Source organism: Phoenix dactylifera, chromosome 8 (genome assembly GCF_051530095.1).
Source record: "Phoenix dactylifera cultivar Ajwa chromosome 8, Ajwa_hap1_PhDact_Kaust_v1.1, whole genome shotgun sequence".
NCBI classification, from domain to species: Eukaryota; Viridiplantae; Streptophyta; class Magnoliopsida; order Arecales; family Arecaceae; genus Phoenix; species Phoenix dactylifera.
The window spans coordinates 1993978-2007428 of NC_143197.1; the positions used below are offsets into that span (position 1 = coordinate 1993978).

Consider the following 13451-nt stretch of genomic DNA (forward strand, 5'->3'; position numbering starts at 1 on the left):
TTGAATGAAAACAGAGAAGAGATAGGTTTCAAGCTGCATATAGATCACATTAGAAGGATGACATAAAAAATAAAGATATATGCCTTAGCTATACAGTGAAAAGCAAGGCCTACTGAACCATGCCAAACCAGCCAGTTTGGGGCATACCGAACCAAAATGGTTGGTTACTTGTACAGTTCAATCCGTTGGTTTGAAATGGAGGGAGAGGGAGGAGAGAGAGGGAGGGAGGAGGAAGTGTGGGAGGAAGGGAGGGAGAGAGGAAGAGGGAGGGGGAGAGAGAGAGGCCGAGAGAGAGAGAGGCCGAGAGAGAAAGAGAGGGCTAGAAAGCTCTCATCTCATCGGCAAGAGGTTCTCCTAAATTCTTTTTTTAAAGATTTTGAATTCAAGTTGGCAAATAAGGGCTTCAATTCAATTCAAAATGAAATTTGAAACAAGACAAGGGACTTCAATTCAAAATTTTCAGAAAAAAGGGTATCCCCTATTTCAAAATAAAATAGAAGAACCTCCTGTAAATGAGATGAGGGCTTTCGAGCCGTCTCTCTCTTGGCTTCCCTCCATCCCTCTCTCTCTCCTTTTCTCTCTTTTTTTCTCCCTTCCTCCTCCTCTGCAGCTCTTCCTGTGCCGGTATGCCCCAGAGCAGCATGGTATAGATCCATACCATGCCGAACCAGTCATCGGCCGATATCCCTCCATTGTCAATTCAGCAAAACTTAGTGAAAGGTATTCTGCCTTTCCAATTTACAGTGCCACAAAGGTTATCACATGTATTACGAGTTTGTCAAACATCAAAAGAAAAATAGGGGCAAATTAGAATATCATGGTTGTCAAAATATATAGAATTTTATATTAATATTTCAACACAAATAAGAAAAAGTAAGCACTGCATTGTTTCAACCATGGTACGTCGTATCGGCCTAAGCCGGGCGATACAAGGTGTACCATATTATATCGGTTTGGTACCGGTACCTAATATAGGCGGCGTACCGACACTCGGTACGCTAAAAAAACTCCATACCATACCATACCGATATTGTGCTAGTGTGGCACTGGTACATGCTTGGGTACCGAGATGGCGAACCTTGATTTCACCTACATGCTTAAACATAGGATGAACTTCTATATAGATGGTTCTACTTGATATTGCCGTTGTGCAAACAATGAGTTGTTGACAGGCTAATTATAGGACTATCCAGCCAGAAATACCCCATAATGTGGGCAAGTAACACTAATCTAAAATATGCATTGTAATCTGTTTTCTCCAAAAAAAAAAAAGGTATAGTAATTTATAATGGCCAATATGTTTTTTTTTTGCTGACATGAATTAACATTTTTTTTTTTTGCATGTTTCATTTGTAATGCCAAAAGCTATTGGTTGATTCTTGGCAACATATCTTGATTTCAGCGACTGTTTGTTAAGTTTGATAGATAAACATATCTGTTTAGGACATCATTGTTTTACTTATTTCTATCTGAGTTCTGTTATCTTTAGAAGGCATCAATTTTTGCTAATTCTACGTGATAGTTTCTCTTTTGTAGTTCTCATGGCCTCCCTTTGTGATGGGATCTACTATTCTTGCAATTATTCTTCTCATGAAGCACCTGGTAGGATTTATTAATTGCCTTTTGGTGAAGTTCGACTCAGTGTTGGAGCAAACTTGTCAATCTGTTGGTATTTAAAAATGTTCAGGGAAAATCGAAGAAGAGTCTGAGATTCCTGAGAGCATCTGGACCACTTACTGCAGTCATACTGGGTACAACTTTTGTGAAAATATTTCATCCATCTGCAATATCAGTGGTGAGAGTAGTCTCTGTCTGAACCATTGGAATCTGAACTAGTAGATATGTTACCTCATGCTATAGTCCTTTTCTCATCTGGGCCTTATGTTATTGCTTTTAGGTAGGTGAAATTCCACAAGGCCTTCCAAAATTCCACATACCTAGAGAATTTCAATATGCAGAATCTCTGATTTCAACAGCAGTTGTCATTACTGGAGTGGCCATTTTGGTAAGAAGAGGTTTCATTTATTGTCCAAATCATTTCTCTGTCTCCAGTTTTATCAAGTAGATAGTCATGGGTACCTTTTTAACCTTAGGAATCTGTGGGGATTGCCAAAGCATTGGCAGCAAAAAATGGGTATGAATTGGACTCAAATCAGGAGGTAAGAACTAGAAAACCTTATTGTCTCAGATCGTCTCAATTCCGTATACAGCTACTTTAATGTTTCAATCAGTACTTGTGAAATTTGTGTTTGTAAGAGTGAGAGTATTGCTTCCTGCAGGATTTTATACCCAACTCTGCTGATCTCAGTCCTTAGTTTACAGATCCATAGGCTTCCAAATCATCTGATATGTTATGCTAAACAATTACCTGCTCAATTATTCCTCCCTTCACCTCCAGCACTCATTTGGATTTGAAGTTTGTTTTAGATGGAAGAAGCCTAGAGTAGTTCAGAAGAAGTTTTTTTTCTTTCATCCACAGTTAATTTATTTCCACGTCTCTCTTTTCCTTGTAAGTTGTCAGCTATGATTACGAATAGCTTCAGCAATAACTGCTTCCTATATCCGAAAATTTTCTAGAGGATTTGCCATCAGCCAGTGCATAATATCTCTGTAGCCCATATCCTCTTGGAACAACAGCTCAACCCAATGCCTGTCTTCTTTTAGGAGTCATCCATATTTTCTTGTAAGATCCTTTATTTTTAAAAAAAAATACTTCTGCTTGAAATTACTTGCACATATAATATGATGATCCAAAACTTGATTATGGTCATCAAATCTGGCATTCTAGAAAGCATGAAATTGATATATTTAAAATTCAGCATTTCTTTTAAAATGAGAAAAGACAATATGGCATAAACCTTTCTACTTTGTACGACATGCATCGGCAATTTTTGAGCTTTTAAAGCTGGATGTAATCTACCATATTGCTATTGAATTTTATGTTATATCTGCAAAATTTCTATTGCAGTTATTTGGTCTAGGAATGGCAAATATCTGTGGTTCATTCTTCTCTGCATATCCTGCTACAGGTAAATACATGAGTCGCGCTGTTCTTCCACAAACATGTAGAAATATATTAGCTTTCTTGCTTAATTTAACAGCATTAGAATCATAAGTAGGAGATTGTTTTTTTGGTGTAAGCTTGTACTATCCTCTTAGGATTAACATGTCATGAAGGGATGGTAACTTGATGGTTGTTCTGCAGGCTCTTTTTCTAGGTCAGCTGTTAATCATGAGAGCGGGGCAAAAACAGGATTGTCTGGAATTACAACAGGATTTACAATGGGATGTGCTCTTTTTTTTATGACTCCATTATTTAGAGATATACCTCAGGTATAGTTCTGAATGATGATTTTTTTTAATCGCTATTCAAATCAGGGACTCTCTTTCTAGAAAAAATCGTACTTTGCTCCTCTGAACTGTCGTAGGATGGAAAATGGAAAAAATGCTCGACATGATGAATGACTTCTAACTGATGATCTCCTTCTGAAAATTGAACCTAAGAGCACAACTTGGCGTCTCATAAATGTATAAATAACAATAAATTACATTTATTTCTCTACATACTATGAGCACTGACGTTGATATTTTTTTTTGGCTTTTACATGTGCCCCATAATGTTGTCTAATTACATATATCCCTAAAAGAAGACAAACAGATACAAACCCCACTTTAGAACCTCTAGGGGTATGCAGATTTGTGTGAAAAAGGAAAAAAATTATAGCCTTTTTTTAAAAAATGGGAAACAATCCATTTGCCACTTGATTTTCAGGCAATTTAGGTGGTGGTAGCAATGATGGAGGTGGTGGTAAAAAACATGAATTCCTTGTTTCTAAAAATAGTGAAAATAAGAAACTTTTACTTTCTTTTTAAGAAATAAAAATTGACTTTGAAAAATAGAAAATAAAAATAATAGCATCAAACATACTTTTTATCTTGGTTTCTGTAATTTTATTTTTAAAAATAAAAAAATAAAAGCGATGCCTAACAGGTCCGTAAGTACCCATATTTCTACTTTACTTTCCATGCTCCGTGTCACATTCTTACATTCTCTTATCCAAATTTGCTTCATAACATGTCATATGTTCTAAAACGATCCGCTTTTATATATGATAAATCTAATCAATGTTTCTCTCCATGTTGTTAATAATTCTATATTCAGTCTGCTTACACAATTATTTATTTTCTTTGAATGCTTTATCAAGAAATGTTAGCTCTGAAATACACCACTTGCTCATGAAGAGAAATTTTATTTTTTCTGTAATTCCAAGTCTTTGCTGATCCAATTGAAAGGTTTTCTTCACATATATTAATCCTTTTTATTCTGATGCATGACAGTTTTTTATTCTTTTAGTCAAATCACTATGGAGAAATGGTATATTTGATTCAAATATACTATGAAATTCATAAGGTATTTGAATTTGATTTGGTTTATAATGGTAAATATGGCTTCGGTTTAGTTCTATTCTACCTTAGTTAAAGCCTACACTAACCATTGTACATAAAATCTACAATATGGGTTGTTGTTATATGTCAAGGAAAAAAGCAAGGGCCTATCTAGCAATAGAAAGTAAATGCTAATGCTTGAGCATCTACTGATTGTCCAGAGGGCAACATATGCATTTCACTAATAGAATATTGAAGAGAAAAAGGGAACAAACTGGTAATGAAAATGAATTGTATATGAACATGTTCTGACTTCACTACATAGGTGCACACTATTAACAAGAAGAAAAGAATGAGATCACAAGATTCCCAAGATTAGATGGTAGGACCATAGGAATATTTGGAAAAAAAGGATTTTGAAGAAATGAAATTGAATCTTTAGAATTATATCAAAAGTAGCATTAGATGTCACATTGCAGAATGTTTCCAAAATATGCTAAAGATATAAAGAAATCAAGGTAAGCAATGCACACAGAAAGAAACCTAGCACTGCAGCACCAAGTCCTGATATTCAATTGGTGGAGAAAAGTTTTGTTTTTGAGATGATGGAGGAAACAACAAAATAGCTACAGATAAGATCTTAAAAAAAAGAAAAAAAGGTTGAGGGACCAAGCATGTGTGGAAGTACACAGGCATTTGCTAGACACATTGTTTCATATTCATTTTCTTCAGCCAACTTTAAATGATCATTGAGAGTTTGTGTAATAACCCCAAAAAAAAATTTTTTTTATAAAAAAGGGATAGAATAGTCCTTTAAAATTGATATAAGGGGTAAAATTGGAAGGAATCAAAAGATAATGGCATAGTTGTAGATGCATTGAAGTGGTAAGGGTAAAATTGGAAGGAATCAAAAGTTAATGGCATAACGGTAGATATGTTGAAGTGTTAGGGGCAAAATGGGAATTTAATAATATTAAACAAAGGGTGAATAGTGTTTTGATGTGATTTAATTGGAGGGTTTGAGCTGGTGAAACCGAGAGAAAGAGGGAGGGGGTTCTCAGACGACACAGAGAGAAAGAAAAAGAGAAGAAGAAGAAGGAAAGGAAGAAAGGAAGAGGAAAGGAAAGGAAGAAAGGAAGAGGAAGGAGATCCCGGTTGCACTTCTAGCTGAAGGGAAAAACGTAGATCTCCTTCCCCTCTACGCAAGGACCTCGATTTCCAAAAAGAAAAAGGTAAATATCCATCCCTATCTAGTCTTTTGATGACATTAGGCTATACAAAGGGTGGATATAGTCTAGAGGGGTCGGATAAGGGTTGTAGAGGTGGTTAAAAGAGGAAGAATCGGATTTTAACAAATTTTTCCGGCACTACGGAAAAACTGTGTCGAAGTCCCAAATTCGGCGAATTATTTAGGGGGTCAAACGGCCTCCGATGATGATGCATGTTATCTCTTTGGAATTCTCTATGAGTGTAGAATGTTAGGTAAAAATTTCATCAAATTTGGAGTCCTGAAAGTGGATCAAAACCGGGATGAAGTAACCCACTGTCAGTTCGGATTACTGTTCATCCGGATGGAAAATAAGGGATTTCATGCCATAATAGGGTATTAAGCCTAGATTAGGCTAAGGGAGACCTTGTACTCGTGCAAGGGAGTCCCTAATACACATAAATGATGAGTTAATTAATAGAAAAAGAAAAAGAGAAAGAAAAGAAAAGATTTAGGGAACGGGGGAGTTGAATCAATTAAAGTTCCCTATATTATAATTGGCACGTAGATTATGGCCCTTGATACAATACTAAATGTATTGTAAATGCATGTCACAGTTGGGCAAGAAGCTAGGGAACAAGAGGAAGAAGTTCCCCACTGCCTGCTGTAGATTTTTGGAGGCGTATCAGGGCTGTGCCGGATTGACAGGTGAGTGGGAGCTTGTACTTTGCACCATGAGCACATTCCTTATTCATTTTCATAAATGTTGCCAAGTGTGACTTGATTCCACCTGAGCTTATTGATTAATTGTTATAGTAGATTCCTCTATAATCTTGATTCTCTATGCTTGATTATTCTGTACATGCATTTGAGGGAACATTGAGAGGAATTACGAGGGGTTGATGAGTAATCAAATTGATTCCGAATTGTGAAATGACTTCTTTTGTAAATTGATTTCATTTCCTCTATTTCAAAGACTTGTGAGTGGTAGCCTTGATTATACTCCTTTATGAGTAATTAAATTGGATCTGAATTGTGAAATGACTTCTTTTGTAAATTGATTTCATTTCCTCCATTTCAAAGATTTGTAGAGCCTTCTTAGTGGTATATTGAGTTGTATTGCACTTCCTTGACCCTCACTCCTAACCCTGATGTTAGTTTATGATTGGATCATGATCGAGTGAGTGGTAGTCTTGATCATACTCCTTTTTAGCAGAGTATTGGGAGGGTGCATTATGGCATTTATGCATGGCTTGGCAGTATCTGCAGGACACCTATAGTCGATGGGGTTGAACATCGGCCTTTGTGCACATAGTAGCCTTCTGGGTGGGCGGAGCCCAGTCCCTTCCTAGGGGGGGACACGGCCCTAGGCGTAGGATCGGCCGGTCCTACGACTTATATTCTGCTTGCCGCCGGGCATAGTAAGACCCCGCGAGGTGCAGTATGGCTTTCCGCGGATGTAGAATTCCCGCGAGGTGCCGTTTAGTATGTAGATGTGAGATGGATTTCTGTTCTGGATACTGGCCAGCATTTATATGATCAGTGTGGTGTCTTATCCTGCATATGCATGTGACAGTAGGGAGTTGTTGCTGGTTCGCCTGGGGCGTAAAACCCACCTCCCGATAGCTGTCTAGCATTTATGTTATCAGTATGGTGTCTTATCCTGCATATGCATGTGACAGTAGGGAGTTGTTGCTGGTTCGCCTGGGGCGTAAAACCCACCTCCCGATAGCTGTCTAGCATTTATGTTAGCAGTATGGTGTCTTATCCTGCATATGCATGTGACAGTAGGGAGTTGTTGCTGGTTCGCCTGGGGCGTAAAACCCACCTCCCGATAGCTGTCTAGCATTTATGTTATCAGTATGGTGTCTTATCCTGCATATGCATGTGACAGTAGGGAGTTGTTGCTGGTTCGCCTGGGGCGTAAAACCCACCTCCCGATAGCTGTCTAGCATTTATGTTATCAGTATGGTGTCTTATCCTGCATATGCATGTGACAGTAGGGAGTTGTTGCTGGTTCGCCTGGGGCGTAAAACCCACCTCCCGATAGCTGTCTAGCATTTATGTTATCGGTATGGTGTCTTATCCTGCATATGCATGTGACAGTAGGGAGTTGTTGCTGGTTCGCCTGGGGCGTAAAACCCACCTTCCGATAGCTGTCTAGCATTTATGTTATCGGTATGGTGTCTTATCCTGCATATGCATGTGACAGTAGGGAGTTGTTGCTGGTTCGCCTGGGGCGTAAAACCCACCTCCCGACAGCTGTCTAGTGATGATTTCAGCATATTGACACCTGATTTGTATGTTCCAGCATTATGATCTGTTGAGCATATTCATGAGTAGCATATATGTTTGCTTGATTATTCCATATATGCTTCAGATGAGTTGATATTGATTGTGGTAATATTGATGATTTATTCCATATTCTCTATGTTGAGTTCATGTTCATGTTGTTATTGATCTTGAGATTTCATCTCGAGCCATGATTATATTCTGTCTCATGTGCATAGTACTCTCTACTCCACTCACTGAGTATTTATATACTCACTCCCCAGTTTGATATTTTTGATTGCAGGGCAGGTATTGTATAGAGAGGAGCAGGATTAGTGGTTGCCTGCTAGCTGTGCCGCTCCATAGTATAGTATAATGTAGATAGAGGTTTATACCTTTTGGTGTATTATAAACCTTCTATTGTATATAGTGCATAGTTACAGTCATAGATCCTGTTGTGGATATGGGTTTGACCATGGATGGATTAGGAAGCAGGTATATATATATGTGTGCAGATGAGTTATATGCCTGAGATGATGTATTGCTATATATTGTCCAGGTTTATTATGTGACAGATTATGTGATTGCTGCTCTGACAGGTAGTGTTTTGTATGTATTGAGATAATCCTGACAGGTCACTATAGGAAAAGTGATTATTTTGTGCATGCATCATGCCAAATTTTTTAAGATTTATTGATGATTGATAGGTAGTAGGGTTCTACGCGGTGGCTGGTGGCCTTATGCCTACCCGCACCCTAGGACCGTCGCGGCGGCCCGCCGGGAACGGGGCGGGGGTCGTGACAAAGCTTGGTATCAGAGCAAAGGTTAAGAAGAGTCCTGTCAGAGCAATAGAGTGAGTCAGGATTAAGTATAGGATTATACTATGGAGCATAAGGTTTTTCTGTATGTTAATTTATGAGTCATTTACAATTCAGTAAAATATATTATGACTCAGTGTGTAACGACTGCCCTCTCTTTTTAACTCTTTTAGAGACATATAAAGAATACCTCCAAGGAGAGGATCTGCTCGTCCTGGAAGGAGGATGGAACCAGATATAGCATTGGATGCGGGTTCCACACATATCGAGCCCCAAAGAGAAAAATCTCCTCCTGCAGACAGGCGGAGAGTTGATGATCAAGGGGAGGTAGGAAATAGAGATGCATTGATGGAACAGTTACTGACGAAGAATCAGGCTCTGAGAGAGCAGATTGCTCGGGGGAAACCTCCTGCCCCGTCAGTAGTATCCATCCCACCTCCTGTACGTGTGCCAAGAAGTTTGGCCAGGCGAGCTCTAGATGATGAGGGGATTACTGTACAGGAATTTCTGAGGCTCAGAACCCCGGAGTTTAAGGGGGAAGAAGGTGAAGATCCTCAGAGATTCCTGGAGGAGACTGAAAAGATGATACGGAGACTGCCCTGTTCTGATGCAAGAGCTATAGAACTTGTAGGGCTTACAATGAAGAGAAGATACACTCACCCCTTTGAGTAATCAGGTAATTTACTCTTTTAAATTTGAGGACGAATTTTATATAAGGGGGGGAGGATGTAATAACCCCAAAAAAAAATTTTTTTTATAAAAAAGGGATAGAATAGTCCTTTAAAATTGATATAAGGGGTAAAATTGGAAGGAATCAAAAGATAATGGCATAGTTGTAGATGCATTGAAGTGGTAAGGGTAAAATTGGAAGGAATCAAAAGTTAATGGCATAACGGTAGATATGTTGAAGTGTTAGGGGCAAAATGGGAATTTAATAATATTAAACAAAGGGTGAATAGTATTTTGATGTGATTTAATTGGAGGGTTTGAGCTGGTGAAACCGAGAGAAAGAGGGAGGGGGTTCTCAGACGACACAGAGAGAAAGAAAAAGAGAAGAAGAAGAAGGAAAGGAAGAAAGGAAGAGGAAAGGAAAGGAAGAAAGGAAGAGGAAGGAGATCCCGGTTGCACTTCTAGCTGAAGGGAAAAACGTAGATCTCCTTCCCCTCTACGCAAGGACCTCGATTTCCAAAAAGAAAAAGGTAAATATCCATCCCTATCTAGTCTTTTGATGACATTAGGCTATACAAAGGGTGGATATAGTCTAGAGGGGTCGGATAAGGGTTGTAGAGGTGGTTAAAAGAGGAAGAATCGGATTTTAACAAATTTTTCCGGCACTACGGAAAAACTGTGTCGAAGTCCCAACTTCGGCGAATTATTTAGGGGGTCAAACGGCCTCCGATGATGATGCATGTTATCTCTTTGGAATTCTCTATGAGTGTAGAATGTTAGGTAAAAATTTCATCAAATTTGGAGTCCTGAAAGTGGATCAAAACCGGGATGAAGTAACCCACTGTCAGTTCGGGTTACTGTTCATCCGGATGGAAAATAAGGGATTTCATGCCATAATAGGGTATTAAGCCTAGATTAGGCTAAGGGAGACCTTGTACTCGTGCAAGGGAGTCCCTAATACACATAAATGATGAGTTAATTAATAGAAAAAGAAAAAGAGAAAGAAAAGAAAAGATTTAGGGAACGGGGGAGTTGAATCAATTAAAGTTCCCTATATTATAATTGGCACGTAGATTATGGCCCTTGATACAATACTAAATGTATTGTAAATGCATGTCACAGTTGGGCAAGAAGCTAGGGAACAAGAGGAAGAAGTTCCCCACTGCCTGCTGTAGATTTTTGGAGGCGTATCAGGGCTGTGCCGGATTGACAGGTGAGTGGGAGCTTGTACTTTGCACCATGAGCACATTCCTTATTCATTTTCATAAATGTTGCCAAGTGTGACTTGATTCCACCTGAGCTTATTGATTAATTGTTATAGTAGATTCCTCTATAATCTTGATTCTCTATGCTTGATTATTCTGTACATGCATTTGAGGGAACATTGAGAGGAATTACGAGGGGTTGATGAGTAATCAAATTGATTCCGAATTGTGAAATGACTTCTTTTGTAAATTGATTTCATTTCCTCTATTTCAAAGACTTGTGAGTGGTAGCCTTGATTATACTCCTTTATGAGTAATTAAATTGGATCTGAATTGTGAAATGACTTCTTTTGTAAATTGATTTCATTTCCTCCATTTCAAAGATTTGTAGAGCCTTCTTAGTGGTATATTGAGTTGTATTGCACTTTCTTGACCCTCACTCCTAACCCTGATGTTAGTTTATGATTGGGTCATGATCGAGTGAGTGGTAGTCTTGATCATACTCCTTTTTAGCAGAGTATTGGGAGGGTGCATTATGGCATTTATGCATGGCTTGGCAGTATCTGCAGGACACCTATAGTCGATGGGGTTGAACATCGGCCTTTGTGCACATAGTAGCCTTCTGGGTGGGCGGAGCCCAGTCCCTTCCTAGGGGGGGACACGGCCCTAGGCGTAGGATCGGCCGGTCCTACGACTTATATTCTGCTTGCCGCCGGGCATAGTAAGACCCCGCGAGGTGCAGTATGGCTTTCCGCGGATGTAGAATTCCCGCGAGGTGCCGTTTAGTATGTAGATGTGAGATGGATTTCTGTTCTGGATACTGGCCAGCATTTATATGATCAGTGTGGTGTCTTATCCTGCATATGCATGTGACAGTAGGGAGTTGTTGCTGGTTCGCCTGGGGCGTAAAACCCACCTCCCGATAGCTGTCTAGCATTTATGTTATCAGTATGGTGTCTTATCCTGCATATGCATGTGACAGTAGGGAGTTGTTGCTGGTTCGCCTGGGGCGTAAAACCCACCTCCCGATAGCTGTCTAGCATTTATGTTATCAGTATGGTGTCTTATCCTGCATATGCATGTGACAGTAGGGAGTTGTTGCTGGTTCGCCTGGGGCGTAAAACCCACCTCCCGATAGCTGTCTAGCATTTATGTTATCAGTATGGTGTCTTATCCTGCATATGCATGTGACAGTAGGGAGTTGTTGCTGGTTCGCCTGGGGCGTAAAACCCACCTCCCGATAGCTGTCTAGCATTTATGTTATCAGTATGGTGTCTTATCCTGCATATGCATGTGACAGTAGGGAGTTGTTGCTGGTTCGCCTGGGGCGTAAAACCCACCTCCCGATAGCTGTCTAGCATTTATGTTATCGGTATGGTGTCTTATCCTGCATATGCATGTGACAGTAGGGAGTTGTTGCTGGTTCGCCTGGGGCGTAAAACCCACCTTCCGATAGCTGTCTAGCATTTATGTTATCGGTATGGTGTCTTATCCTGCATATGCATGTGACAGTAGGGAGTTGTTGCTGGTTCGCCTGGGGCGTAAAACCCACCTCCCGACAGCTGTCTAGTGATGATTTCAGCATATTGACACCTGATTTGTATGTTCCAGCATTATGATCTGTTGAGCATATTCATGAGTAGCATATATGTTTGCTTGATTATTCCATATATGCTTCAGATGAGTTGATATTGATTGTGGTAATATTGATGATTTATTCCATATTCTCTATGTTGAGTTCATGTTCATGTTGTTATTGATCTTGAGATTTCATCTCGAGCCATGATTATATTCTGTCTCATGTGCATAGTACTCTCTACTCCACTCACTGAGTATTTATATACTCACTCCCCAGTTTGATATTTTTGATTGCAGGGCAGGTATTGTATAGAGAGGAGCAGGATTAGTGGTTGCCTGCTAGCTGTGCCGCTCCATAGTATAGTATAATGTAGATAGAGGTTTATACCTTTTGGTGTATTATAAACCTTCTATTGTATATAGTGCATAGTTACAGTCATAGATCCTGTTGTGGATATGGGTTTGACCATGGATGGATTAGGAAGCAGGTATATATATATGTGTGCAGATGAGTTATATGCCTGAGATGATGTATTGCTATATATTGTCCAGGTTTATTATGTGACAGATTATGTGATTGCTGCTCTGACAGGTAGTGTGTTGTATGTATTGAGATAATCCTGACAGGTCACTATAGGAAAAGTGATCATTTTGTGCATGCATCATGCCAAATTTTTTAAGATTTATTGATGATTGATAGGTAGTAGGGTTCTACGCGGTGGCTGGTGGCCTTATGCCTACCCGCACCCTAGGACCGTCGCGGCGGCCCGCCGGGAACGGGGCGGGGGTCGTGACAAAGCTTGGTATCAGAGCAAAGGTTAAGAAGAGTCCTGTCAGAGCAATAGAGTGAGTCAGGATTAAGTATAGGATTATACTATGGAGCATAAGGTTTTTCTGTATGTTAATTTATGAGTCATTTACAATTCAGTAAAATATATTATGACTCAGTGTGTAACGACTGCCCTCTCTTTTTAACTCTTTTAGAGACATATAAAGAATACCTCCAAGGAGAGGATCTGCTCGTCCTGGAAGGAGGATGGAGCCAGATATAGCATTGGATGCGGGTTCCACACATATCGAGCCCCAAAGAGAAAAATCTCCTCCTGCAGACAGGCGGAGAGTTGATGATCAAGGGGAGGTAGGAAATAGAGATGCATTGATGGAACAGTTACTGACGAAGAATCAGGCTCTGAGAGAGCAGATTGCTCGGGGGAAACCTCCTGCCCCGTCAGTAGTATCCATCCCACCTCCTGTACGTGTGCCAAGAAGTTTGGCCAGGCGAGCTCTAGATGATGAGGGGATTACTGTACAGGAATT

At 39.7% G+C, this 13451-nt stretch overlaps 1 protein-coding gene across 6 annotated transcripts in view; it reads left to right on the plus strand.

Annotated features, from left to right (window-relative positions):
- The window catches only part of LOC103711287 (sulfate transporter 4.1, chloroplastic-like), a 33731-nt gene that overhangs the window by 10793 nt on the left and 9487 nt on the right, over positions 1-13451 (plus strand). For 4 of the 6 annotated variants that reach the window (XM_089924667.1, XM_089924668.1, XM_039124221.3 and 1 more), the window contains 6 exons: positions 1537-1602; positions 1688-1795; positions 1898-2005; positions 2094-2159; positions 2969-3029; positions 3206-3333. In XM_089924667.1, coding sequence (XP_089780793.1) covers positions 1537-1602; positions 1688-1795; positions 1898-2005; positions 2094-2159; positions 2969-3029; positions 3206-3333 — 537 coding nt within the window. Of the gene's footprint in view, positions 1-1522; positions 1603-1687; positions 1796-1897; positions 2006-2093; positions 2160-2968; positions 3030-3205; positions 3334-13451 lie in introns of all 6 variants that reach the window. The other 2 variants (XM_088702323.2, XM_088702324.2) reach the window with 1 other exon arrangement.